This window comes from Anguilla rostrata, chromosome 2 (genome assembly GCF_018555375.3).
Source record: "Anguilla rostrata isolate EN2019 chromosome 2, ASM1855537v3, whole genome shotgun sequence".
NCBI classification, from domain to species: Eukaryota; Metazoa; Chordata; class Actinopteri; order Anguilliformes; family Anguillidae; genus Anguilla; species Anguilla rostrata.
This window is the reverse complement of record NC_057934.1, coordinates 65,955,586-65,982,805: the sequence shown is the minus strand read 5'-3', so window position 1 is coordinate 65,982,805 and position 27,220 is coordinate 65,955,586. Positions and strand designations below refer to the sequence as shown.

General features: G+C 50.4%; 1 protein-coding gene across 4 annotated transcripts; it reads left to right on the top strand.

The window, feature by feature from the left end:
• The first annotated feature begins 79 nt into the window (after positions 1-79).
• wiza (WIZ zinc finger a) lies at positions 80-27,220 on the top strand. Of its 4 annotated transcripts, none has more exons than XM_064324080.1 (18): positions 80-369; positions 1,904-2,071; positions 2,308-2,497; positions 5,430-5,514; positions 6,103-6,251; positions 6,433-7,956; positions 8,866-9,072; positions 9,356-9,709; positions 10,104-10,442; positions 12,396-12,527; positions 13,341-13,901; positions 14,169-14,639; positions 17,852-18,340; positions 18,768-19,310; positions 21,253-21,470; positions 21,962-22,235; positions 23,631-23,796; positions 24,432-27,220. In XM_064324080.1, exons 2-18 carry the CDS (start codon positions 1,943-1,945, stop codon positions 24,910-24,912), a joined length of 6,312 nt encoding a protein of 2,103 aa, XP_064180150.1. In that variant the 5' UTR covers positions 80-369; positions 1,904-1,942; the 3' UTR covers positions 24,913-27,220. The 4 variants fall into 4 exon arrangements, with proteins under 4 accessions (XP_064180150.1, XP_064180149.1, XP_064180151.1 ...); XM_064324079.1 differs by having other exon boundaries at positions 1,877-2,071; XM_064324081.1 differs by having other exon boundaries at positions 81-369; positions 1,877-2,071; positions 9,356-9,700.

Here is a 27,220-nt window from a genome sequence, read left to right as displayed (position 1 = left end):
GACTACCTTTCTCGAGTGTACAGGAACTCGGGAAATGATTTACTTTGCCACACTCAATATGGCAGACAGAACTGTCCCGCGCTCTCTGTACCCCTCCCCTATCACCTGCTGATGTCACGCAGCTAGCCGTGGCCTGCCCTGGCTGCAGTGGAAAGTAATGGAGTCGCGCGTCTCGGCTCCGCGAAGCGCGTGCGAAAGAGAACGCACCCCGGTGTGACAGCTAAAAAAACAGCGACACACACGGAGCAAGTCAACGCACATACACACGTACTGACATAAACAACCATACACACCAGTAAAAACATGCAGCACGGCGCCTAAACGGCCCAGGAGCTCACCTCGAACGGCAGGCAAGCCAGGCCATTCTCCGTGAGTACTTTGACAACACCGTCAGCAAGGAGCGCTTTGGACGCTAACTAACTAAAAGCATCACATACGCCAAAATCGCGACGTTTGTAAAGGTGTAGGTTAACTGGACGGTTCTGGGTTTTTGAATTAAAATCACCGTGCAACGCTTTTTCTGTTGAATACAAAGAGCTTTCTAGTCTTTGCGAGACAGCTAGCCAGCTAGCTGCACTGGGACGAAGCTAGTTAGGTAGCTTGTGCTACACAGTAGCTGTTGTTATGCTATCTTGCTGCCTTTGCTTTCATCATTTACAGTCTGGACATGTGCATTAATTTAGTTTTTTTCTTCCCCGAGTTGATGTTCAGTATTCCCAGTTGATTGATTGTTTCATTATAGTTACAAGCACTAACACGTTGATTAAGACAGTGACCCAAAATACATTATGTCTGTTTCAAAGACTGGATGAAGTGCAGTAGATTGTCTGTGCCTAGTGATGGAACTTCACATTCCTCTGCATGTAAATAATCAGACGAGGTGGGGTGAAGAGCTCCTGCATATGTGTGAAGTTCCAGTCACTTTCTGCTTGTTGCAAAGGTTGTTATTGCACACCATTAGTATTTGGGTACCTACCTCCAGTATCTCCCAATAGAGATAGAGCTCATGCTTCCAAAGAGTAAAGACTTGGCAACACCAGGTCCTGTCTCGCAGTTTAATTATAGTTTCAGTGCCATAAACCTTTTAAAATTTTGAAGTAGATAATTGTGTTGTGCTCTGATTTGAAATGGCTGTGATTGTAGTATTCTGAAATACATATTTACTGGTGACATTTGACAGAAGTACTGTAGTGGCAAATTTGGTCAGGTTGAGCAGGTGATAAAATGTACATACTGGACAAACACTAGCTTGATGGCAGAAGTACTTATTCCTAGATACTGTCCATTGGACTATCAGGTGAACATGAATAATGCATTTTGAAATCATGTGATAATATTTCCTAAAACGCCAAATCAATGCGTGCTATTATGAATGTTATTTTCCAAAGTACAAATCAAAAAACGACTTTTAAATATAAAAAAAACAGTTAATTTACAGTGGGCTTCTTTAAGGTGGCAGAACCAAGATTATCTTGAGGTGATTTCACAAGTCACCATTTTGTAATCATAAATTACAGAAACATTTTGCAATCAGTCATCATAATGCTGATTTCTGTTGCTGTTTTCACGGCTAATCTCAAGTGTACCAGTCTTTTGAAACCTACATTCTGATCCTAAATTACTTCTTAAATCTGTACAAAGTACCCCTTTGTTTTACAGGTGCTCTACTTACTACCTGCATATCTGCTCCACAGAGATCAGTGGCGTTTCGCAAGCGCATTTCATAACAGCTCCGCCATTTGAGTCAAAGATAAGAGTGAATCTGTCTGAGCGTTCATTGTGTCTGGAATGAAATGTCTTCAGGGAGGGAGCACAGGAGGCGATTACCTGGCAATGTGCAGTCGGACATAACTTGTGTTTCTGTGTGTCTGTTCAGTGGCTGAGGGGGTCATTTGCTATGTAGGGACAGGAGCAGGTTGGTGGACTACGGACTTCGGGGACCATGGAACCAGGAGAGAGCTCCCCCTCCCCCTCCTGGGATCCTCCCACTTTAAAGACAGTGCCCCTGGACCCACTGTCATCCTCTCCCCAGAACCCAGAGTCCCCAACCCACCTTCACAGCACCTTACAGGTGAGGGGAAGGAAGGGGGAAGAGGACAAAGAACGCTGTCCTACATCCTGTTACTCCGAACACACACACACACACACACACACACACACAGTACCACTGTGACGAGTAACGTTCTTTCTGTTCGTTTCTGTCGAAGCCCTGAGTTTCGGTGCTGCTTTCCTGTCTCCTGTGTTCGCCGCGATGGCGGAGGTGATTCGCGGGTGTGAAGCGCCCCTGTGTGTCGTTGTCCTCCACAGAGCTCCTGCTCTCCAGTGGCGAGGGGGGAGCACGCGGACAGTTGGGGCCCGTGGGACGGAATTGGGGAGGGGACGGGGGACTCCTCCTCCAGGACAGGATCAGGGGGGACCGCACAGAGGAGCCCTCGGCCCTCAGCCTTTCCCTCCTCCCTGGCCTGGGACTCCGACTCCGAAAAGGAAACCCTAGATGGTGATCATTTTTAATCCCCTTTTTCGGAAAGCGCGTTTCTGTGTAGTGTTGCCAGAGCAGCGCTCGTTGCAGCGAAACCAAAGACACTACAACTTGAAGCACTTGATCCCTGGAGAGCCTCGAGGTGTGCTGGTTTTTACTTCCTGCTCAGCTCTTCATTGATTCATTTTACGCAGGCGATTACAGATTTAGCCGCTTGTGTCTGAATTGGCTGCTGATTATAAGGTGAAATCAGAAACCAGCAGACCCTGTGGCTCTCCAGAACCAGGGTTGTAGACTCTCACTTGGACGTGTAGAGGCATTTGGCCAGTTTGCAAATATAGCGCCCTCTAGTGTCTGTTATGCTCACAAGCGCTAGTTCCTGAATCAAACAAAATTGGGGGCGCAATTGATACTCCGTATACATTGAAGGGCACAGTATGAGCGCTTCGACATTGCTGATGTGAAGTACAGTGTTTTCTGCCTTAGGGTGTAGCTGCATTTGCCCTCAGAAGCTGAGGAATACACCAATTTTTGTTAAATTCATACCTGTATCGAATGTCACCTGTGATTCTTTGTGCTGCTTCATTTGAAACGTGTTGTCAGTGTTGTCTTATTACGACAGAGAAATTTATTGAGAGCCCCGTAGGGCTGAGAGACAAATAACTTCAGTTGGACTCCTCATACATATATTAGTGGGAAGAATAGATTCCAAAGCAGGGACTTCATTTTGAGAGAGGTGTGATTTCAAGAAGAAGGAGAGAAGGCTTTATTTGTCACGTGCATATGCATGTACATACAGTGAAGTTCTTCCTCTGCATTTAACCCATCCTAATTACTTAGGAGCAGTGGGCAGCCACAGTGCAGCGCCTGGGGACCGACAGTTCCGAGGCCAGTGCCTTGGTCAAGGGCAACGGCAGGAGTACACCCAGGGGCAATTTAGACCCTCCAGTTAACCTAACCTGCATGTCTTTGGACTGTGGGAGGAAACCGGAGTACCCGGTGATTTCATATAGCAAAATTACAGCAGAGGTGTATGAAAGGCTGCATGTGTTGCAGTGTATTTACAGTCGCTGCTAATTTTTATCAAAAAATGCTAATTTTTTATTAAGTTTTCATCTTGGGAGGTATTCTTCACTCCTGGTCCTGGAGAGCCACAGTGTCAGCACCAGACCTGGGTTAAATACGTATTTGTTTTGGATTCAAATACTTTTCTGTGCTCTATTGATCTTGCCTGGTGTAACTGAGCCCGCCAATTATGACCAGAAGGCGGGGTTTGCACTTTTTGAGAGTATTTCATTGGTTCCAACACACCAGACAAGATCAGTAGCGTAGAAAAGTATTTGAATCCAAAACAAATACGTTGACCCAGGTCTGGTCAGCACAGAACTGATCAGTTAAACTTGTTGTTTACGTGGTCAACTCGCCCAGTTCTGTGGGTCTGAAATGGTTATTCAGTTTTTGTGGCTTTCCAGTATCAGGGTTGAGAACCACTGTCCTCGGGCTGATTAAACTGATCTTACTTGTGTATGCTAGCTAGCAAGTATGAGAGTTAAACAGACCTGGGTAATATGAACATATTTTTGTATAAATTAACATACAGTGATTTTTTTATTTTATTTTCAATGAAAACGGTTTTTTGAACTTTAGTAAATTTTTTGGAAAAATGTTAGAAATTTCAAATGCTGTGTAAAAATATACACATATTGACAAGTACGTTTTATTTATATTTCAAAGACTTTAAGGTGATATTTTGCACATGCAGCTTCCATTCATTATCTGGTGCTTTCTTCACAGATTAAACCCTTACTGTTATGACTGTAAACTTGCAGGGGAGGGTGTATTGTGTAATCCATAAACATAGATGTGTAAATGTTCAAATTGTGTTTGTACTTATTCATTATTATAAATGTGAAAAGTTTAAAATACTTTCCTGAGATTGAAAAATGTGTATTTGGAAATACTGCATGCCAAATTTATTTCAAGTACTCTTTATATCCAGGTTCAGCTTTAAAACAGTTGCACACTTTCTCATTGTCTGAAACACTATTATGAAATGAAGTGTTAGTGTCTTCATAATTTCTGGTTTGCTGAATTGTTTTGCGAAAGGACTTGAGCAATTCAGTTTTTAAAAGAGTTCTTTTAAAAACTTTTGATATTATAATTTGAGACACTGTAAGTTGCTTTGTGTTACACCACACATATTGCATGAGATGTTGACAGTATGGATGTCTTAAGTAGGGCAGCAGTGTAGTGTAGTGGGTAAGGAACTGGGCTTGTAACCCAAAGGTGTTAGGTTCGATTCCTGGGTAGGACACTGCCGTTGTACCCTTGAGCAACGTACTTAACCTGCATTGCTTCCGTATATATCCAGCTGTATAAATGGATACAATGTAAGTCGCTCTGGATTTAGTGTCTGCTAAATGCCTGTAATAATAATAATAAGTATGTAAAAAAATGTGTAAATGCTGTAAGATTTTCTGGCTATGTATGTTTACATTTTTAAATAAGTAATATGCAGAATAATTTATATAATCTAATCATTATTTGGTAGCAGCATAAAGCTTGATATGTTGCTGCCTAAAGAAAAGTATAACTAGAAGCCATTCCACAAACGTGATTCAACATCAAAAATTTGGGCTGAGGCAGTAACAGCCAGGATGAAGGATGCGTTTTACGTGTGTGCGCTGCCTGGAAACGACCTTCCGTAGATGCTAACGCTCAGGTTCTACCCTCAGAAATACCTGTGGCCAATAGGCCGCGGTACGTCCGCGCTAGTGCGGGCTGCTCCCAGGTCGAGCCGCGCCCGGCGTTTCCGTAGCCCGCTCGACTCCCTGTTCTTCCAGTGCGTTGTGCCTGTGAGTGCCGTGCCCATGGCGTGACCGTTGTTGCCGTTGCTGTTGCTGTTGATGTTGATGTTGCTGTTTGTCTCTGTTGTCGTGTGTTGTGTCAGAGGAGGAGCTACAGCACTTTTCTAACCCTCACGGTCTGGCAGCTCACAGCCCCGGATCCCCCGCCTCAGGACACAGGCAAGAAAGGTGAGAGAGAGAGAGAGAGAGAGAGAGAGAGAGAGAGAGAGCAGAGGAAAGAGGTAGAGAGAGAGGGAGAGCAGAGGAGAGAGGTAGAGAGAGAGAGAGAGTGGAAGAAAGAGGGAGAGAGGGAGAGAGAACAGAGGAGAGAGGTAGAGAGAGCAGAGGAGAGAGGTAGAGAGAGAGCAGAGGAGAGAGGTAGAGAGAGCAGAGGAGAGAGGTAGAGAGAGAGCAGAGGAGAGAGGTAGAGAGAGAGGGAGAGAGAACAGAGGAAAGAGGGAGAGAGAGCAGAGGACAGAGGGAGAGAGAGAGAGTAAGAGGCGTAGAGGATGCAAAGATCCACAGCGGATGAGATGCATAGAAGTGGGAAAGCGATGTCTGCAGTGATACAGAGATCTCAGTTTTTAAAGACTCAGTGGCAAGTGAGGCAGACCGAGCCACACCTGTTCAGCCCATGTGTCCTCATCTGTCCAGATTATCTATTTGTCCAAATCAGCAATGTGCTGCGGGGGTGAAACTTATTTTTGTAATTGTAATTATCTAACCACCTCCCCCCCACCCCCTTCCACCTTCTCCCTATTGCTCCCCTCTCTCCAGAGCTGACGGTGAGGGTGACAAAGCACCTGAAAAACTACAGCACTTAATCCCAGAGAGTGACCCGCTCAGCCCAGTGGATGGGCAGGACCAAGGCGGGGCCAGCACACAAGCAGATGAGCCAAAGACCGCACAACCCAGCTCACCAGACTGTGAGTACTCGGGGGAGGGGGGGGCGGGGGGTGACCGTGTCGCTAATACCCGGCTTAGTGTCAGTCTGCATATGCTAGACGCGCTAGCATGTGAATTAATTAGCCTCTGATTTATAGTCTCATCATCAGTGGTGTCACAGGATTGTTCAGCATACTTCCTCTTCCCCCCCCCCCTCCTCAGCTGAAGAAAATGGTGGCAGAGAGTTTACAGAGAAAGCGTCTCCTGAGCCGCCGTTGTCAGAGGCTAAACCAAAGGACGGGTGCCGAAAGGAAGAGGGAGAGAGGGATGGACAGCAGGGGAGGGAGGAGGAGCCGGAGCCGGTTCTGGACGTGTACAGCTTCCCCGGGGACTCGGACCCAGAGAGCCCGCCCCCGGCACCCTGGGCACACTGCACCTTCACCCAGCGCCGCAAGAGGAAGAGGGCCCTGCTCAAGCCCTTCTCCGGCCTGGGCGCCCAGCTGGCCACGCCCCTGGCCCTGTGGAAGAGGCCCAAGGGCAGCCCCCCGAAGGCCAGGGGAGACCTGCTCGCGGAGGTCGGGGGCGGGGTCTTTGAGTTCGCGGAGGAGGGCGGGAACGGAGGCGCGGGGAGGGACCCGGAACAGGAAGCGGCGAGCGACGGCCCGAGGGAGGAGGAAGGAGCGCTCCGCCAGGAGGTGTTCACCTGCGTGGAATGTAGCATTTACTTCAAGAAGCAGGTCCACCTGCAGGAGCACATGCACCAGCACTGGCAGAGCGGGGCGCAGAGGAGGCGGGGCGAGGAGGAGAGCGGGCGGGGCGGGGGCGGGGCGGGGGTGGCAGGGCGGTTCCAGTGCGCGGAGTGCGGCTGGGAGCTGGAGGACCGGCCGGCCCTGGCGGAGCACCGGCGGCAGCACGAGGAGTCGCGGCAGAAGATCCTGGAGGAGATCGGCAAGCTGAACGAGGGCGGGAAGGGGGCGGGGGAGCCGGGGGGGGCGGCCGCGGAGACGGGGGGCGCGGTCTCGGCCCCGCCCCGGCTCCGGTGCCCCAAGTGCCGGTTCGGCACGGACTCGTCGCGCGTGTACGTGGAGCACGCCAAGATGCACATCAAAGAGCGCAACAGCCAGCGCGCGCGGGGGCCGACCGCGCAGCCGCCGCCGGGCCCCGCCGGCCCGCTCCGCCCCTCCCCCCCGCTCCCCTGCGAGCTCTGCAGCTTCCGGGCCTCCAGCCCCACCGCCCTCCGGGAGCACCTGCTCCTGTCCCACCCCTCCTGGCCCGCGGCCTGGGAGGAGGACGAGGAGGAGGAGGAGGAGCCGCGGGAGGAGGGCCGCCCGGGGACCAGCCGCGACTTCCTCAACCCCTCCCTCCCGCCGCCGCCGCGCCCCGGGGACGAGCCCTTCCCCCCGCGGCGCTCGCGTAGCCCCGCCTCCTCGCCGGCGGGCCGCGGGACGCTCGGCCTGCGCCTGGGCACGGCCGTCAAGGGGGGCCGCCCCTGCCTGCCCCGCCCCCGGCCTTCCCCGCCCCGCCCTCCCGTGACCCCCCCCGCGGGACCGCGCCGGAGGGACGTGGCCTTCAAGAGCATCGGCAACCGGAGGGCGGGGAGGGGCGGGGCCTGGAGGGAAGGGCCGCCCTCGGCGTCGCCCCTGCCGAGCCCCTCCCCACTGCCTTCGGCGACGGGCGGGGCGCGGAAATGGGACCAAAACGAGGACCAGGTAGCCCAGAAGAGCCAGCAGCTCAGTGCCGATCCAGGTAAGGCCTGCTGTCCTGCCGTGGCCTCCTATCTGAGGACAGACAGTCGGAGCTCAGCACCGGTGAGCTACACACGGGCTCCCAAAGCAGCCAAATGAGCGTGTTACTGCACATCGGTGCTCAGATAGAAATGCCTGGCCTCAGTGTCAGCTGTGTTTGAGGAAGTGTGCAGTGTCTGAACAGTGAACGAACAGTCCCATGGCCATAATTCAGCGCATTTTCATGAGCAATAATATTCCCCACTCAATCAGAATATTATTGAAAAAGTTCCGAAAGTGAACTCGGTGCATGTGCAATCATATTTGTAGTAAATATAAACCTAAATGTGTGTGTCACATTTAATTTTATCTCCTTTGTTTGCACGGCTTTAGATCCTGTTATCTGTGTGCATTGCAGCATCTGTATATTTTAACCCATTTTTTAACCCATTTTATTGACTTCCAGTGCACAGAGGCAAACTGAACAAGAGTTGGTCTTTAACCTTAAGCTACAGGTCATTGGCAGTGTAAATGAATCTTTCCCTTAAGTGCTTATGCAGGCTGGAGATGCGTTGTACACACAATCCCCTTGCAGCGAAACACGCATAATCATAGAAGCATTTCGGTGCCTTGCCCGTGGGTACGGCGGCAGGCTCCTGCTCAGAAGCTGCGGTCCTTCCCGTCATTTACCTGGGGCCCCTAAACTCCTGCTCCATACTGCTTGCGCTCACCCTCGCTCTTCACCCTCCCTGATGTGATGGATAGACCGGAATTACCTGGAGGTGATCTGAGGTGAAACTGCTGGGTTTCCAAGTCGTCCAGCTTTACTGCACGCGTGTGCGGTCGATCTGGACGCCCCACCCGGGACACCCACCCCCCCCCCACCCCCACCCCGTGTGACTGACCCCGCTTGCCCTTGCCTCTGCTGCAGGCTCAAAGGAGGTGCCTGCCCTCGCCTTGCAGCTGAAGCGCAGTTTCTCAGACGGCCTTCGGGGGGCGGCAGAGAGCCTGGGGCTGACGGAGGGGCAGCAGACCCAGCTCAGGCACATGCTGCCCCTCGTCCTCATTGAGCCCTTCCACTTCAGTCCCCGAGCTCCCTCCCCAGTTCCCGGATTTGGGGAGAGGGTCAGGGCAGCGGGTGAGTGACAGTTATGACCATTAAGGCCATGCCGCCAAAATGACCTTAACGTGACAGGACAGTGACGCATCACACAAGCACTTTACTCCTTGCTCCCTCCCCCATAAAACAATGAAAATCAGTTACATTTTCATGGATCAGTTGTTATTTTCTTATGTCTAACGTAGTATTGTGTTCCTGTCTGTCATTCCCATTGCCTCCCTCCATTAAATCTTCCGTTGTCTTTGCTCAGAACAAAGTTAGAAAAACAGTCACCTCACTGCACCCTTTTTCTCTCGTTTAGGAAACTTCCGTCCCTTTCCGGAAGACAACGTAGCCTGTCCCGTGGTAAAAGAGGATGACGACGAAGAAAATTACGAGGACGAGGACAATGACGAAGACGACGAGGGGAATCTCTTCCTGTCAGAGGAGGAGGAGGAGGTCGGGGAAGGGGTGGGGATGCTGAAGAACGTCGAGAGGAAGTGCCCGTATTGCCCCGATCGTTTCCACAATGGCATCGGCCTGGCCAATCACGTGAGGGGCCACCTCAATCGAGTGGGCGTCAGCTACAACGTGCGCCATTTCATTTCCCCCGAGGAGGTCAATGCCATTGAAAGGAAGTTCTCTTACCAAAAAAAGAGGAAAAAAGGTAAGGAAGGTGAGGAGAGAATGCAGATCTCGTGAAGAGGAAATGGCTGAGGGCTGAGAATCACTGCCAACGTGATTCTTGTTTATTTTTTTTAATGCTCCCCCAGTTTGGACCGCCTGATCATGTTCATCGGCACTTACTGCTGCGACTTCCACTATTGATTCAGGGGAGATTTTAAGATTTAAAAGCCTTCAAACATCTGTAACAGTGATACAAAAAATGCCAAACAGGTTACCTGAAGGAAAGTGGGCTGAGATTCAGTTTCTTGTGTCTGGTAGACGACTCTGGAGAAGAGAAAGAGAAGACTTAAAAGAGACGAAAGAAAAGGCCAGGGTGGTGATGATAACGAAAATTGTGATATTCCGCTTCCTGTAGCCTGACCTTCCTCTTCCTCTCCGTGCAGTGGCCAACTTTGACCCCGACACCTTCAGCCTGATGCGCTGCGAGTTCTGCAGCGCCGGCTTCGACACCCGGGCCGGCCTGTCCAGCCACGCCCGCGCCCACCTCCGCGACTTCGGCATCACCAACTGGGAGGTCACCGTGTCGCCCATCAACATCCTGCGGGAGCTCTTCTCCAGCCGGCCCGACCTGGTGCTTCCCACCGCGCCCCCGCGCAGCCCCGCCACGGACCCCGACCCCGACTCTGAGGACGAGGAGCTGGCGGTCAGCCGGGGCGGGGCTGCGGACCGCGCCGTGCCCCCCCTGCCGCCGTCGTCTCCGGCGCCTCTGGCTCAAACGCAAGGTGAGCCGCGGAAGCCCTCCTGCTGCCTTTAAAATGTCAGGTGTCAGGTCACCATTTGCAAGGGCGTATTTGAAAGGGATGTATGAGAACAAGAGTGTTTGTGTGTTTCTATCCTTATATGAGTTTTAAAATAACTTTTAAAAAAATGTAACTGGCAGCATGTAAATATTTGAAGGTTGATGGTGCTCAGTAGATCGCAAATAACTTTGTGCTAACAGTGATAGTGTGTGTCGCACAAAATCCAGGTAAAGTAACATTACAAATCCGAATGACTCGGATATGGCCTCATATTGAAAGTCACATTAAATGCCTGTAAAGCGGGTACCGTGAATACAGGGAGCCATCTCTATAATGTAATGTGTGCAATGGACGCTAAATCAAATCACAGCACATATTTTCCCTAGAAAGGTAGTTTGACACAGCAGACACCGTCAAAACAACATTAGTGTGCAACATTAGTAGCAGCTTTAATAAATAATTTTGCATTAAATGACGTTCATCTTTATACAGCAATATATTAAAATCATATGTACTTGCAGTGGATCAGAAAACGCATAATTGTGTCTTTAAAAATATACTAGGATTGCAATATTACTGATTACAGTTTTCGCGAGTAGCGCATATGTTAGGGTAACGTATAAAACTGAAAATTAGCGTGATTGTGTGACAGATGATCTAGACATGGTTTTATTTATGTGTGTAGTGTCTACAGTCGATTAGCTGTGTCGAGCGTTATCGTCACCGCCCTTAGCTCGATTGGTCACGCCTTAATTTTGCGATGCATGTGGACTCGGCAAAATGGCCGCTTCCACCTCACCGCAGACACAAACAATAGCAGAACTATCTGGTACGAGCGGGGCGGAATCCGGTACCGTGCTACTCCTCAACGGTGAGTAAAAAGCCAGCCGATACGTTCGGCAACCAGCCTTGCATATCTGTGCTTTATTTTTAAAGGCAACGTGAGGCTGCTAGTTATTGCTCATTAAGATCGATACACATTCAAGGAACGTATAATGTATTACAATAGTATGTTAGTAGTAGTGACGTTAGCCGGTGCCAGTTATCAAAGCCCAGTCGTAAGAGGCCATTTCAAATTACAGTAATTACTCGTTATCGATTTGTAGCGAGCTAGAAGTCGTTACACGTAGAGCTAGATCTACCAGTCCCATATCCGTAATTTCCTTTTGTCCTATGCCATTTTTCATTGTGTGTGCACCGGGTTAGCATAGCTGATTAGTAAGGAAATATGCGGTCAACACTGCCTTTTCTGGCAGGCTAACGTTAGTTAACATAGCTGTAAGCTAGCTTGCCAATATATACTAGTTGTCGATCAGCGAAGAGTGGCTGCTTTTCATTTAAATTCATTGATGCGTTGAAACTTCTGCTACTTCAAGTTGCGATGCTGCTTACTGCTAATTTAGCGAACATTTAAATAACTTAAGACTGTTTCTTGTTATAGCTGTCCAATTACCATTTTGTGACGATGCACATTTGTGTCGTCAGGATTGTATAGTAAGGATACCGCTACTAACATTAATCAAAATAAAAACTTGTGACTTTTCGACCGAATGAGGTTGACTTACTATTGGTGTCAGTCATGTGAAGTTCTCACTGTTTGTCTAATTCAGACTGTATCACACTAGATTAAACAATCGCTAGTTTATGCTAATTTGGCGGGCTGTTTAAGGCTAAACATCAGACAAGTAAAGAATTTTGTTTAAATTTTCCATAAGCTTATTCAAACATTTTTTGTCATGGTTTATGAATGTATACACTTCAGCGTGCGTTCACAGAAACAAATGTTTAAGTAGTAGCTTGAAAAACTTGTTTGCAACATGGTCAAAAAATGTAAATGTACCACAAATATTTTGATTGGCAGCATTCGCCATCGATATGAGACGTGCATGTGGCTGTTCCGCGTCACATGTGCAATTCTACCGGTTTATATTTCAGGTGTGCAGGAAGACAAGATGCCCACAGTGGAAGGAGTGACAGCAGGCTCTGGGAGGAAGAGTGTGGTTCCTTCAGATTCTGGGAACAAGCGCATGGACCCTGGCAGCCCCAGGGACGAACCGGACAGCAAGGGTGAGCGAGCGAGCTAGAGAGAGAAAGCAGGGAGAGAGGATTACACGTAAGGCCTGGGGAGAGAAGGGCAGATTATTATGTGATCTCACTTAAAGTAGGAAGAAATACATCATCATCACTCTGCTGAAAATAGCAGCTCAAAGCTGCCTGAGGTTGCTTGTACTTCCCCCTAGTTTGACTTAGCATAGGTTAGGTCAGAATAATGTTCACTCTGTGAACTGGACTTTGTGTTCTTGGCTATGAATAGCTGTACAAAATGAGTATTGTACCTTATTGAACCTGCGTTTTGTAGTTGTTCCAGTGACCTTTGGCATGCACTTTTGTACGTCACTTTGGATAAAAGCGTCTGCTAAATAAATGTAATATAATGTGAACTTCTTTAAGCTGTGTTTTCAGCAGTTCTGCCTTGTTTTTGCTGGCCAGCCAGCTGTTCAAAACCTTACCAGCCTATAGTCAGCTAGTGCACCAGCTTTGCCCAACCACAGACCAGCTACTGCCGCGGTAGAATCCCTTCTGGTCCCAGCTGGAATTTTCAGCTCCGTAAAGAAAATGGAACAGAAGGGAAGAAAAAAGTGAAGGGGAAGTGTTCATAGGGTTCTCTTTGGTTTGGATTAATGGGGAAGCATTTGAGGATGACGGTGGCGACTGGAGGTGTGTTGTTTGGGGATTAGCAGTGTAAATCTGAGCGGGTGCGCGCACTTCTCAGATGAAATCACGAACAAATGAATGTGTTAGGACTTGTGCTCCTCGATAGACTCTCACTGCTGCTCTTTTCTGCCGTGTCCTGCGTTTCGCCCCTCCCTCCCCCTCTAGCCACCGGCCTGCTGCAGTGTGAGGTGTGCGGGGCTCCGTTCGAGACCAGGCGGGGCCTGTCCAGCCACGCCCGCTCGCACCTCCGTCAGCTGGGCATCGGGGTGTCCGAGAGCAGCGGGGCGCCCATCGACCTCCTGTACCAGCTCATCAAGGAGCGGGACGGGCGCTGCTTCCCCGAGCCTCCGCACCCCTCCGCGGCCAAGAAGCCACCCCCGGGGAGCCCTTCCTCCCGAAAGGAGCCCGGGCCCAAGCTCGGAGGAGCCAAAGCGGCGGTCGCGGAGAGGAAGCCCTCCCCGCTGTCCCCCCTGGCCGCTCCCTCCCGCGCCAAGGCGGCCGCCTCCTCCAGCCGCTCCTCCTCCCCCGCCGCCCTGGGGAACGCCCGCTCGGCCTCCCCGCTGCTGCGGAAGGCCCCCATCTCCTCCCTCCTGCCCGCCTCCTCGCCCCTCCGCTCCTTGGACCCCAAGCCCGGCGGCGGGAAGACCGCCTCGCCCTCCGGCGCCCCTCCCGCCTCCGCCAAGCCTTTCTGGGCCCCGCAGGAGACGGACGCCCCCCTCAACCTAAGTAAGGGATCGGAGGATCGGTGCCGTGGACACACGGGTCCATCCTGCTCTGTTTTGTGTACTTGCTCGCCCTCTTTGTGTGTTGCAACTTTTTGTTCCAAGTGAGTGGGTGTTTCAGTGTAGCTGTTGATATGTAATGTATCGTGTGTCCTAGATACAATAGAAGGCTGGGTTCGTCTAACTGGAAGTCTTACTTTCCCCATCCCCCACAGTGCAGATGGCATTTTCTGTTGATTGCACAACGCAAGCGGTCTCTCTCTCCTTTCAGCAATGGACGTGGACGCCAGCAAGGACATTGTGTGCCAGCTGTGCGGCGCCTGGTTCGAAACGCGCAAAGGCCTCTCCAGCCACGCCCGCGCCCACCTGCGCCACTTCGGGGTGGTGGACGCCGAGACCAAGGGCTCCCCCATCGACTATCTCAACCAGCTGATCCACACGGACGACTTCAAGCACCGGGCCGGCTCGCTGCAGCCCGAGGACTCCGAGGAGCTGGAGGACCTGGCTTCTGGCTTGACCCCTCCCTCCGCCTCCTCTTCCTCCGCTAAGCGGCCGGTCTCCTCCCCCTCTCCCGGGCTCTACAAGGGCGCCTCGGCGGAAGGAGGCTCGGGCTCCAAGGGCGCCCCGTCTTCTCCGCTCCTGTCTCCCCCCCCCAGCAAGCGGTACAAGCCCACCGCCGCCGAGAGGGCGGGCCTGCAGGTCTTCCGTTTGAGTGGCGGCGAGCTGACGCCAATCACTCATGGTGAGTTCTCGGCTGCCTGGTTCTGAGTACATCGCAAAACTCTCGGGGGAAGTGAGTAAAATATGTTCACTTTTTCGGTAGTTTTAACAGCTAACGCCCTTATTTTGTTTGTCGCAAAAGAAATTAATGAAAGGAGATACAAAATTACAGCTTGTATTTCCCCAAGATGCTCCCAAGATTAAATCAAGGTCAACGTTCAAAAACCTCAAGAATGTTCTGCATAAAATTCCAAAAAACCCAGAATAAAAATGTAAAAATACTACATGAGCTGCAAGACCCAAAATGTCAGACCCTGTTCACACCAAAAACAGCAAGAAACACCAGCTCAGATGCAAGGTTTCAATTCCCTAGATGGCAGCAGCAGAAGCCAGCCCCTGATATCCTCTGTGACTGATGTGAAGTGGCTGATGACAAGCGACAAAGTGGAAGAAAGGCCCACATTTTATGAACACCCCCTCTTCTCCTGGCCCGTACGTACTTAATGAAAGATCAGGGGAGGATGGTTGGGCTGATTGGGTGAGGTGTGGAAGAAAGGCAGAAAAGGATTGGCTTATCTTAAAGCTGACATATTTAAGTTGCCTTATAATGTTGGAAGCAGGGCTAAGCACTATATTATCAAACAGTTCATGGTTTTAGCCTTTTTATAACGAGACCAGTATGCTAGTAATCCAGCTGTTGAGTACCTCTATTAAAATGGAAGCTTGCTTCTGCTTCTAACATCAGCGGTGACAGTTGCAAACAAATAATGGTTAAATCCAACCATGGTTAAATTCCACCTTCAGGTGAAATATTTTCCATGTGACAAATTCAAATCGCACCGCGTTGGTGTCTGCTTTAAACTGGAGCTGCTTTTAAAAATGTAAATTCCAACTGGGCAGGCTTCCACGGCAAATGTCTATTTAGACATTAAAACTTTAAATCGATGATTTCAATTGTATGTCACAGATTGGAATTCAAACATAAAATCATAAAGAAACCCGTTGTCCTTGTGGCATTCTGTGGCCATGCGGGGCCGCTAACCCCCAATGGTTCTGGTATGCTCTGTTTCTAAATAGGGTAACAAAACTCTCCAGGACAGGACACCCCTGGGTTTGGGTACGCAGATAAGACTTTTAACTGCCCCAAGGATGTTTCTTCCGGTGTTTGTGGAGGGGGAGAAGAGAGATACAGACCGCATTCCTTGCTCAGGTCAAACCGAGAGCAGTCCATTCAACCACAAAGTGGACTATGAGCCTGATCAAATCATACTGTCTGTCTCTCAAAGGTGATCTTAAAAACTAGATATCTGACGGAACTAAACGGTAAAAAAAAAAAGACAGTGGGTTTAGTGTGCCTGCGTGGGCAAATGATGAACCTGACATAACAGTTACAAGAAAAAGTGTGTGAACCATTTGGAATTACCTGAATTTCTACATTAATTACTCATTAAATGTGCTGTACCCAAGTCTCAATACTAGACACACACATTCTCCTTAAACAGATAACACACAGTCAGTTGCACTCTTCATGTCTTTACTGTGTAGTGTGGCACAGTGGGTAAGGAACTGGGCTTGTAACCGAAAGGTTGCAGGTTCGATTCTCGGGTAGGACACTGTCGTTGTACCCTTGAGCAAGGTACTTAACCTGCATTGCTTCAGTATATATCCAGCTGTGTAAATGGATACAATGTAAAATGCTATGTAAAAGTTGTGTAAGTCGCTCTGGATAAGAGCGTCTGCTAAATGCCTGTAATGTAATACTGTACACATTGTCTAAACATTCACAGTTCAGGCTGGAAAAAGTATGTCAACCTCTGTATCTAGTAACTGATAGGACCTCTTTAGCAGCAATAACCTACAACAAATGTTCCATTAGCCGCCGATCAGAATTGTACAAATGATTAGGAGGAATTTTAGACCATTCCTCCTTACAAAACCGCTTCCGTTCATTGATATTTCTTAGATTTCTTGTATGAACAGCCCTCTTCAGGTCACGCCCCAACATGTCATTTGGGTTAAGGTCTGCACTTCGACTTGGCCATTCCAAGACATTAATTTTCTTCCGTTCAAACCATTCTGTGGTTGATTTACTTATGTGTTTAGGTCATTAGGTCTTTTGGCATCACCAAACTTATATGAAGCTTCTGGTGACGGACAACTACCCTGAAATTCTGCTGAAAAAATTCTTGAAACAATTTTTGAATTCTTTGTTCCCTCAGTGATTGCAAGCTGTTCAGGCCTTGCTCCCTCCACCACGCTCCACAGCTGAGCTGATGTTTTGGTGTTGAGCGAGCAGTGCTTTTTCCCTCCAAACAAGAGTGTTGCTGTGCATTTCTGCCAAAAAGTGAAACTTTTGTATCATCCGGTCATAGAACATCGTCCCAGAAGCCTTGTGGAACTCTCAGGTGGTCCTTTGGAAACTTGAGACGTGCAGCATGTGTGTTTTTTGGAGAGCAGTGGTTTCCTCCGTGGTGTCCTCCCATGAATACCATTCTTGTTTAATGCTTTTTCTTACAGTGGACACATGAACAGAGACTTTAGTCTTTAGTTCAGGAGATTTCTTCAGGTCCTTTACCGTTACCCTAGGGTTCTTCTTCACCTGCTTCAGCACTGCATCCTGCGCTCTTGCCATGTTTTTGCAGGATTAAATTCCTCCATTTGTACACAGCTTGTCCTTTTGTGGATTGATGAACACCCGGGCCTTTAGAAATGCTTTTATAACCTTTTCCACCCATCTGTACTATTCTTCTGAGGTCCTAAAATAGTTTTGTTCAGGACATGGTTCACATGAACAGATGTTTTTTTTTTATAAATGCGGGCTTTGTGTGATCAAACTTTGTGTGCCTTTGTATAGGGCAGGAAACCCACACCTTCAGTCTTATCTCATTGTTTGGACTCCTGTTAGCTTTTGGCGAACTCATTAGCCTAGAGGTTCACGTACTTTTTCCAACCAAGACTGTGAATGTTTAAATGACGCGTTCAGTATTGACAAGAAGTACAATCATTTGTTCGTTTAAGCTGATTGTTTTTGTATTATTAGTGTGAAGATCAGACCACATTTAATGAGCAGTTAATGCAGAAATCCAGGTGGTTCCAAAGGGTTTGCGAACGTTTTCTTGCAGTTGTACAGTGGAGTGCTTCTTATTATGACTTGGGGGGTGAAACTGCTGCTTTATGCCTCTTTTTGCTAAAGAAGTGTCTTTGTGTAAGGTGGCCTCCTCCCCTGTCCCGCAGGCGAACCGCTGAAGGAGATCGGCTGCGAGTTCTGCGGGGAGTACTTTGAGAACCGCAAGGGCCTGTCGAGCCACGCCCGCTCGCACCTGCGCCAGCTGGGCATCACCGAGTGGTCGGTGAACGGCTCGCCCATCGACACCCTGCGGGACCTGATCACCCGGCGGGGGCTGCCCTGCGCCCTCCCCCTGCGGCCCCTCAAGTCGCCGCCCGCCTCCCCCACGTCCCCCCGCTCCCCGGCCTCCTCCCCCGCCTCGCCCGGCCTGGTCAAGCGCCACCCCTTCGGCCCGGGCCAGCCGCACCAGCCCACCGCCCGCAAGATGGGCGGCGGCATGGCGGCGTCGCGGCTGCCCGCCAAGCCCAAGCCCGAGCCGGTGCAGCTGGAGCTGGGCATGGCGGGCGAGGGGGGGGCGGCGGGCATGGCGGGTTACGCGCCCGAGGCCCTCTCGCCGGGCTGGCGCGGCTCCGACGGCATCCTGCCCCTCAACCTGGGTGAGTCGGGACCGTCCCGCACCGTGCCGGTTCCTTTGACCGAACTCTTCCCTCACGCGACGTTCTTAGAATGCTCCTGTGGGCCTCTCAATGACCTCCTGCCGGTAACCCTGTACATTTGTTATGGTGTCTAGCTTCTTATGGGCCGTTGGATTTTTTTGCCGGTATGATGAATTAATGAGGGTCATTCCATGAAGGAATGAGGCGTATTTCATAAGGCGTAAATAACAGCACTGATACGCCTCATCACGTCCACATATGACAGCTCATAATGTTACTGCTGATGTGGCTTGTAATTTACCTGCAGCTTCCCAATGCGAATCCAAGGTACTCATTTCCATAACAATGAAAGTGAAAGTTACCATTTATTGTTTTGTGATGTAACTGGGTTCTCTCCCCCCCCCCCCCCCCCGTCCCGTCCCGCCAGCCGCCCCTGAGCCCGAGCCCACGCGGGACATCCGCTGCGAGTTCTGCGGGGAGTACTTCGAGAACCGCAAGGGCCTGTCCAGCCACGCCCGCTCCCACCTGCGCCAGCTGGGCATCACCGAGTGGTCGGTGAACGGCTCGCCCATCGACACGCTGCGGGAGCTCATGCGCAAGAAGGGCGCCGCCCCCGCGGGACAGGTGAAGAAGGAGCCCGGCCTGGGGGGCGGCGGCCCCGCCTGGGAGGAGCTGGGCTACCTGTCCCCCAAGTTCTCCCGCAAGTCGCCCGTCAGCATGCTGCACTCGGGGTCGCGCCTCCTGAAGCAGGGCCTCGGGGGGGCGTCCCTCTCCCTGTCCCCGCTCGGCGGGGGCAAGGGGGGCGGCGGCGGCGGCTTCCTGGGCGCGGCGTCCCAGCTGGGGAAGAGGCCGCTGGCGGACGAGGGCCAGTCCCACGAGAGGCCGTCGCCCAAAACCTTCTCCACCCCGCCGCTGGATTTCTCCTTCAAGGGGAAGTCCTCCCCGGACAAGTACGGGACGTCCCACGCAGGTGAGCCAGTCTTGGCGCACGCGCGCACGGTCCTGGTGGCGCTTGTTCCTCTGTGTGTGACGGAAGGCTCACCTCTTCAGGCTGCACCTCTCCCCATCCCTCCCTACCCCCCTGTAAATGACTGTAAGCTTAGGGTTGTAACTAGGCAGCTGTTTCGTAGGTGACTTAGGTGCATTAACTGTCTTAACTACTGCTTATTTTCGTAGACTGCGTTTTTGGTTCGTATGTGTTAGTGTTAATCGTTAACCTGTAGGTCAGTTGAACTATGCGGTTGTTCCTGCACTTGGACGGTACGTCTCTCTCGGGTTCGTCAGTGCTTGTTCCTGGTTATGTGTTATAACTGTTGTGTGTAGTGTAAGTTGATAATGTATGCAATCTGTAATGTGTGTAGTGTAATGTAGTGTAATGTAGTGTAGTGTATGTATGTAGTGGTAGATGTAGTGTAATGTAATGTAATGTAGTGTAATGTAGTGTAGTGTAATGGTGTAGTAATGTATGTATGTTGTATGTAATGTAGTGTAGTGTAATGTAGTGTAATGTAATGTAGTTGGTAGTGTAGTGTAGTGTAATGTATGTAGTGTAAGTGTATATGTATGATGTATGTAGTGTAATGTAGTGTAGTAGTGTAATGTAGTGTAATGTATGTAATGTAGTAGTAGTAGTATGTAGTGTAAGTGTAGTGTAATGTAGTGTAATGTAATGTTAGTGTAATGTAATGTATGTATTGTGTAGTGTAATGTAGTGTAATGTAGTGTAGTGTAATGTATGTAGTGTAATGTAGTGTAGTGTAATGTTATGTATGTAGTGTAATGTAGTGTAGTGTAATGTATGTAAGTGTGTAGTGTAGTGTAATGTAGTAGTGTAGTGTAATGTAGTGTAGTGTAGTGTAATGTATGTAGTGTATAGTGATGTAATGTAGTGTAATGTAGTGTAGTGTAATGTAGTGTAGTGTATTGTAGTGTATTGTAGTGTTATGTAGTGTAATGTATGTAATGTAGTGTAGTGTATGTATGTAGTGTAATGTAGTGTAGTGTAATGTAGTGTAGTGTAATGTAGTGTAGTGTAGTGTAGTGTAATGTAGTGTAGTGTAGTGTATGTAGTGTAGTTAGTGTAGTGTAGTGTAGTGTAATGTAGTGTAATGTATGTATGTAGTGTAATGTAATGTATGTAGTGTAGTGTAATGTAGTGTAGTAGTGTGTAGTGTAATGTAGTGTAATGTAGTGTAATGTAATGTAGTGTAGTGTAGTGTAATGTAGTGTAGTGTATGTAGTGTAGTGTAGGTAGTGTAGTGTAATGTAATGTAGTGTAGTGTAGTGTAGTAAGTGTAGTGTAATGTAAATGTAGTGATGTAGTGTAATGTAGTGTAGTGTAGTGTAGTGTAGTGTAATGTAATGTAGTGTAATGTAATGTAGTGTAGTGTAGTGTAGTGTAATGTAATGTAGTGTAGTGTAATGTAGTGTAGTGTAATGTAGTGTAGTGTAATGTAATGTAATGTAGTGTAATGTAGTGTAATGTAATGTAGTGTAGTGTAATGTAGTGTAATGTAGTGTAGTGTAATGTAGTGTAGTGTAATGTAGTGTAATGTAGTGTAGTGTAATGTAGTGTAATGTAGTGTAGTGTAGTGTAATGTAGTGTAATGTAGTGTAATGTAATGTAATGTAGTGTAATGTAATGTAATGTAGTGTAGTGTAATGTAGTGTAATGTAATGTAGTGTAGTGTAGTGTAATGTAGTGTAGTGTAATGTAATGTAGTGTAGTGTAGTGTAGTGTAGTGTAGTGTAGTGTAGTGTAATGTAATGTAGTGTAGTGTAATGTAATGTAATGTAGTGTAATGTAATGTAATGTAATGTAATGTAGTGTAATGTAATGTAGTGTAATGTAGTGTAATGTAATGTAATGTAGTGTAATGGAAGGCTAACGCTGAAGCGCTCCTCTCCCCCAGCCTCGGACGCCAGCTGCGAGCTGTGCGGGTTCTACTTCGAGAACCGCAAGGCGCTGGCCAGCCACGCCCGGGCCCACCTGCGGCAGTTCGGCGTGACGGAGTGGTGCGTGAACGGCTCCCCCATCGAGACGCTGAGCGCCTGGATGCGCAGCAAGCCGCACAAGGTGGCCGAGATGCACCGCCGCTACCTGCAGGGCGACCGGCCCTTCCCCAAAAAGGTGAGGGGCGGCGGGGGCAGCTAGCACCTGGGGCAGCTAGCGTCTAGCGCCTGGGGCCCTGGGACCAGCGGATCTCCACCGCTTAGCCGGTCCTGTTACCTTTACCTGCTTTTCAGTGCAATTGTATAGTCAATATTTTCTCTCTCAGCCTGTTATATGCAGTCTTGTGCTAGTCTGGGCGACATAGCTCAGGAGGTAAGACCGATTGTCTGGCAGTCGGAGGGTTGCCGGTTCAAACCCCGCCCTGGGCGTGTAGAAGTGTCCTTGAGCAAGACACCTAATCCCTAACTGCTCTGGCGAATGAGAGGCATCAATTGTAAAGCGCTTTGGATAAAAGCGCTATATAAATGCAGTCCATTTACCATTTAGAAAACTTTTTTTTAACTGGTATTTCAGTTTGAACTCGATTAGTGTTCTGCTGATGTTGTCCTGTGTATGGTTTCCGTGGCGATACACCGTGTCACCCCCCCCGCTCTCTGTCTGTGCCGCAGAAGTGTGGCTCCTCCCCCTCCCCCTCGGCCGATTTGGACCGCCTGTCCCCCGGGGCGTCCAAGCCCCCGTCGTCCCAGCGGCCCTCCCTGGGGCTGCCCCTGGGCCGGCGGGCGGGGCGGGAGGTGACGGGGGGCACGTGGGGGGCGTCCCGGGCCGGCCAGGGCCGAGGCGAGGCGGGCTCCTCCTTACCGCAGGGCCACGGCGCGTCCCGCCAGGCCGCCCTCCCCCACTCACAGGTGGCCCGCAGCGAGCTCAACGTGCGCTCGCCCAGAGGTGAGTGCCCTCTCCCCCCCCCGTACGCACACACAGCACGCACACACTCAGCACGCACACACACTCACACACACACACACGCACACGCGCGCACACACACACACACACACATACTCACACTAACATACACACTCAGCACGCACGCACACACACTCACACACACATTCACTCAGCACGCACACACACACACTCTCACACACACACACACTCACTCAGCACGCACACACACACACTCTCACACACACACACACTCACTCAGCGCATGCACACACGCACACGCACTCAGCACGCATAAATAATGTGTTATTGGCTAGTTGAGATCCAAATAAATACTCAGATATTAAGATGATTCTTTGATATGTGAAACTCTGCTAATGAGAACTAAAAACAAGTATCTAATTTCCATAATATTCTAATTCCATTCTGGTTTTGTAGCCTGTGTTAAGCACACTAAAAGCATGGTTGGAGTGTAGCACAGTGGGTAAGGAACTGGGCTTGTAACCGAAAGGTCGTAGGTTCGATTCTCCGGTAGGACACTGCCGTTGTACCAAGGTACTTAACCTGCATTGCTTCAGTATATATCCAGCTGTATAAATGGATACAATGTAAATGATATGTAAAAAGTTGTGTAAGTCGCTCTGGATAAGAGCGTCTGCTAAATGCCTGTATTGTAATGTAATGTAATGGTACAGCTCCTGAACACAAGAGGGCGACATTCGACAAACAGAGTTGTGAGCAAATCCAAGCTAGTGGCAGTAATGCTTATGTGAGTTCATTGGCTGGCAAAAATGAAGAAAAGTCATCATAGCACCTCGTGGAATTAGGCAAACGTTTATTTAGAATGTCTTTGTGCAAATTACGGCCAGCTTTTATGGGCAGAATAACTAAAAGCAAGAAGTCAAACCGTCGCTGGCAGTTAACTCTGCAGTCATCTCTGTCCTGGCCTGTTCATAGGAGGAGACAAAGCACACAGTCCATGAACGCTGCTGGGGTACATTACATTACAGGCATTTAGCAGACGCTCTTATCCAGAGCGACTTACACAACTTTTACACAGCATTTTACATTGCATCCATTTATACAGCTGGATATATACTGAAGCAATTCCGGTTAAGTACCTTTGCTCAAGGGTACAACGGCAGTGTCCTTACCAGGGAATCGAACCTGCGACCTTTCGGTTACAAGCCCAGTTCCTTACCCACTGTGCTACACTCCGTCCAGGTAGCGATTACCATGCTGCTTATTTACACCCCTACTGGCCCCCCCTTCTCTGCTAGCTGCAGCCGTCTTAGGTCGCTCTTTTTCCTCAGACTAGCGTCCCAGTTGCTTTGTGTAAAAAAAAAAAAAAAAGTGTCCACTAGATGGCGCTAAATCTCCTCCCCGGGGCTTCGGCAGGGTTCGAGCGGCGCCCGCCCAAGCACTCGTCCCACTCGGAAAGCGGCGAGAGGGAGACGGGACCCCCGCAGACCCCCCGGACCGGCACCATCCCCGCCCTCGTGCCAAAGCCCCCCTCCACCCCGCTGGTCAAGCTGGTGGGGAAGGTGTACTCGCTCAAATGCAGGTGAGTCTGAGACGGGGGGGCGCCCCCTGCAGGGCTGCTCCCGCTATAGCACGTTCAGTCTGGAATGCCCGCCACCGTTAAGCTCAGCAGTAACCCCCTGGGGCTTTTTGTGGGGTGAAGCCTTTAGTTAAAACATCGATGGCTTTTGCCATTTTGATTTAGCTGAGATTGGTTTTCTGTGATGCCGCATTTTCGCTCGGTGGGGGGGTTTGCGCTTTTGAGAGCGATCAGCTTTACGGCGTGCGCGCGCTGGCCGTCTGCAGTCCGTCTTCAGGAGCCGCTCTGAAGAGGAGAGAACACAGGCCCCTTTGTGCTTTAATGGCTCCATCGTTATTCATGGCCCTGGCTGTTTTTTCGAAATGGGTTTCAGATACTTACAGCTGTGCGCTAAATCGATAATCGGACTCTCCCGCTGAAGATGAGTCCATTGATTAGGTTAAAATGAGGGCCAGGGTTCCTTGTCTGGCATCATTATGATTGTTTATGACCACTGCATTACTTAGAATGCGAACGGTTCGTTATGGATTTCCCCAAATACCGATAACAGAAGGGGGCTTTGATTAAGCGGCCCGTGGGTGTGTGATGTGTGTGGGGCGATGCGTCCGCTGCAGTGGCCCTCTGTCCTCTTCCCCCAGGTTCTGTGAGGTGGAGTTCCAGGGGCCCCTGTCGGTCCAGGAGGACTGGGTCAGGCACCTCCAGCAGCACATCCTGGATCTCAACTTCAATAAGCCCGCGCCCCCCCCCGCCACGCCCGCCACGCCCGCCCCGGAGGACCCCGCCGTCCCCACCCCGGCCCCCGTCCCGGGAGTCACGCCCACACCCACCTCCACCTCCACCCCGACCCCGACGCCCACTCCCACGCCCGCGTCCACCCCCGCCCCGACCCCCGCCGCCACGCCCACCCCTACACCCACCCCCACCCTTACCTCTGCCCCGCCCCCGCCCTCGCCCGCGCCCCCACCCCCACCCGCGCCCCCACGCCCCCGCCTGCCCCGCTCCCCATCCCTGCGCAGGCTGTGTAGAAGTCTCTCTCCCTCCGTCTCTCCTTCCCTCCTCTTCCCTCGTTCGTTCAGACGTCCCTGTTTTTGCTCTTTGACGTGTTCTCGGTTGTTTTAAAAAGGTTGTTTTTTTAAAGAGAGGTGTTGTTGTATGCGCGTGGCTCTGCAGAGACGCGGGGTGTCCTCCTCCAGCAGGGCAGGGTGAGCAGAGACGGGGGGGGGGGGGGCTCCTCCCGCAGGGCAGGGTGAGCCAGGGCCTCCGTCAGCACCCCCCCACGGCGGCTTCCGTTCTTCGGCCATCTTTAAAACCGCGTGAAGGAAGGGCCTCAATTAAATCAGCTTTTACTGAAGGTCTCCTGGTCAAAATGTGTACATACAGTATATTGCGTATTTATTCCGAAAAAAAAAGACAACTGTGGCACCTTACCGTAATGGTGTCCTTGTAAACAGTGCTCTGCCACTCAAGATGGACAGAGAGCGAGAGAGAGAGAGTGAGTGAGCAAGAGAGAGAGAGAGAGAGAATATGCCAAGCACAACACTTGTGGTCTCACCCCATTTCTGATGTAGAGGATGAATTGGGCCTTGGGAGGTTGGGCCCTGCTAGCTACTCAAACGCACAGGGGAACTTCAGTGGGAGTTCTTGAGGGGGGGGGAGGAACTGGACGTTTTTTTTTGCCAAGTTTGGCCCTTGTTATCCCGTTTGGTCTTCTGTACCCAGCACCAAACGCAGCCATCGCAAACCCCCCCCAGGGGGAGAGCCGCTGGTCCTCTGTCGTTGTTTTATTGCACGTTTGAATGTGTTCTACTTCGGTTTTCAGCGCGTGGAGCTGAATGGAATGTACTGCTACTGTGGGAAACTGGGAGAAAAGGAAAATCGGCCGCCCGTGTGACACACTGTGACCAAAGGTGCGGAGGTGGTGTGCGAGTGTGCTTCTGCCTGTTCTCAAGGTGTCTGTCAGCAGACGGCCCAATATTTGGACATTTTGGCTGCGTCCCTTATCATATCCATGCTGGAAAAAAAAATCGGGCTGGTTTTTGGCAGGATAGTTTTTTTGTTTGTTTGTTTTTTTTGTTTTTATTTTGTTGGATTTAACAGGTACAGGATTCCTACGTGTGGCATTGTGTCCGTGCCCAAAACGCGGGAGGGCGCGAGAGTCCTTCCCGGCACCCGAAATGTACTGAGCCCCCCGCCCCGGTGCTCTCCCCCAGCCCGGGGACTGTGACCCTCACGCGCTCGGTATGTGCCAAAGAGCCCGCCTGCCTCCGTCTTACCTCAGCAAGCCGCTCACACGGACTGATCCCTGAAGTGTTGGACCTGGCTGCCCGAAGGCCCCGCGCGGCGAAGGTTTTGGGCGGTTCCCCTGCGCGCTCGTCCGCGCCGCGCCCCCCGTCCTGCGCCCCGTCGAGCCCGAAGCCGTCGTTCTCCGGCGGGACGCCACCCGCGCGGGCCTAGGACAGAACCCAGGTGCATTGTGGGCCCTCTGGACGGCCTGCTGGATTCATTGGCGCTGGGCTCTCTGTGTGTGCGTGTGTGTGTGTGTGTGGACGGTTGTTAACACTGGCAGTTAAGTGAAGCAATAACGGAAGGGTCCATCTCTAAGCAACTGAAGTCCGTTCCACCGCCAACAACATTCCTCCGGACCGTTATGACCCCTGGCCTGTTCCGAAACCCACCTTCCCTTATATATAACTACATGTACTTATAAAATGGCTAAGACTATTATTGTTATTTACCTCTATTAATGCCTAGCTATGACATGTGATCTTAATTATGTCGTTGTATTGATTTTAAATTTTTATGCTGTTTTTATTGCAATGTGCATTTTTGTTTTGTTTTGTTTTTTTTTTTGCAGTAAAGGGAGATAGAGAAGCATACTTTTAAAGTTGTTTTTAGTGTTTTCTTAAAAGAGCTGAACTATTGGTGCTTGTGAGAGTGGGGAAACTTTAGAATGAGGAAAGCTTCCTGTTGTGCTGAGGCGAGAAGAGGACTCTGAACACTCTACCTAAAGGGGGGTAGTTTTTATTTTTTTGGAACCGGTAGATGCACTCCTGTCTTTCTTCCAGGTTTTAGGTGTCAGATGCTGGGTGGGGTCCCCCCTGTTTGTGTCCGCCCCGTTTCAGTGTTACTGTGTGAAGGAGAGAGGCGCTGACGGCTGGTTTCTAAGCCCTCTCAATGGCTGCCTTTACTACTACCTTGGGCCAGTGAGACTGGCCGAGAGAGAGAGGAGAGAGAGCGAGAGAGAGAGAGAGAAAGAGAGCGAGCGAGCGAGTGTGTGTGAGTGGAGTGTGCCAGCTCCGTGTCACGTGGGCGTGGCCATACGGCGAGCGTGGGGAAAAGCACTACTGTACACAGAAAAAGGTTTAGCTAGTCCTGTGTATCGAATCCCGGAACTGATCAATAAACATAACTGAGTTTCAGCCACTGA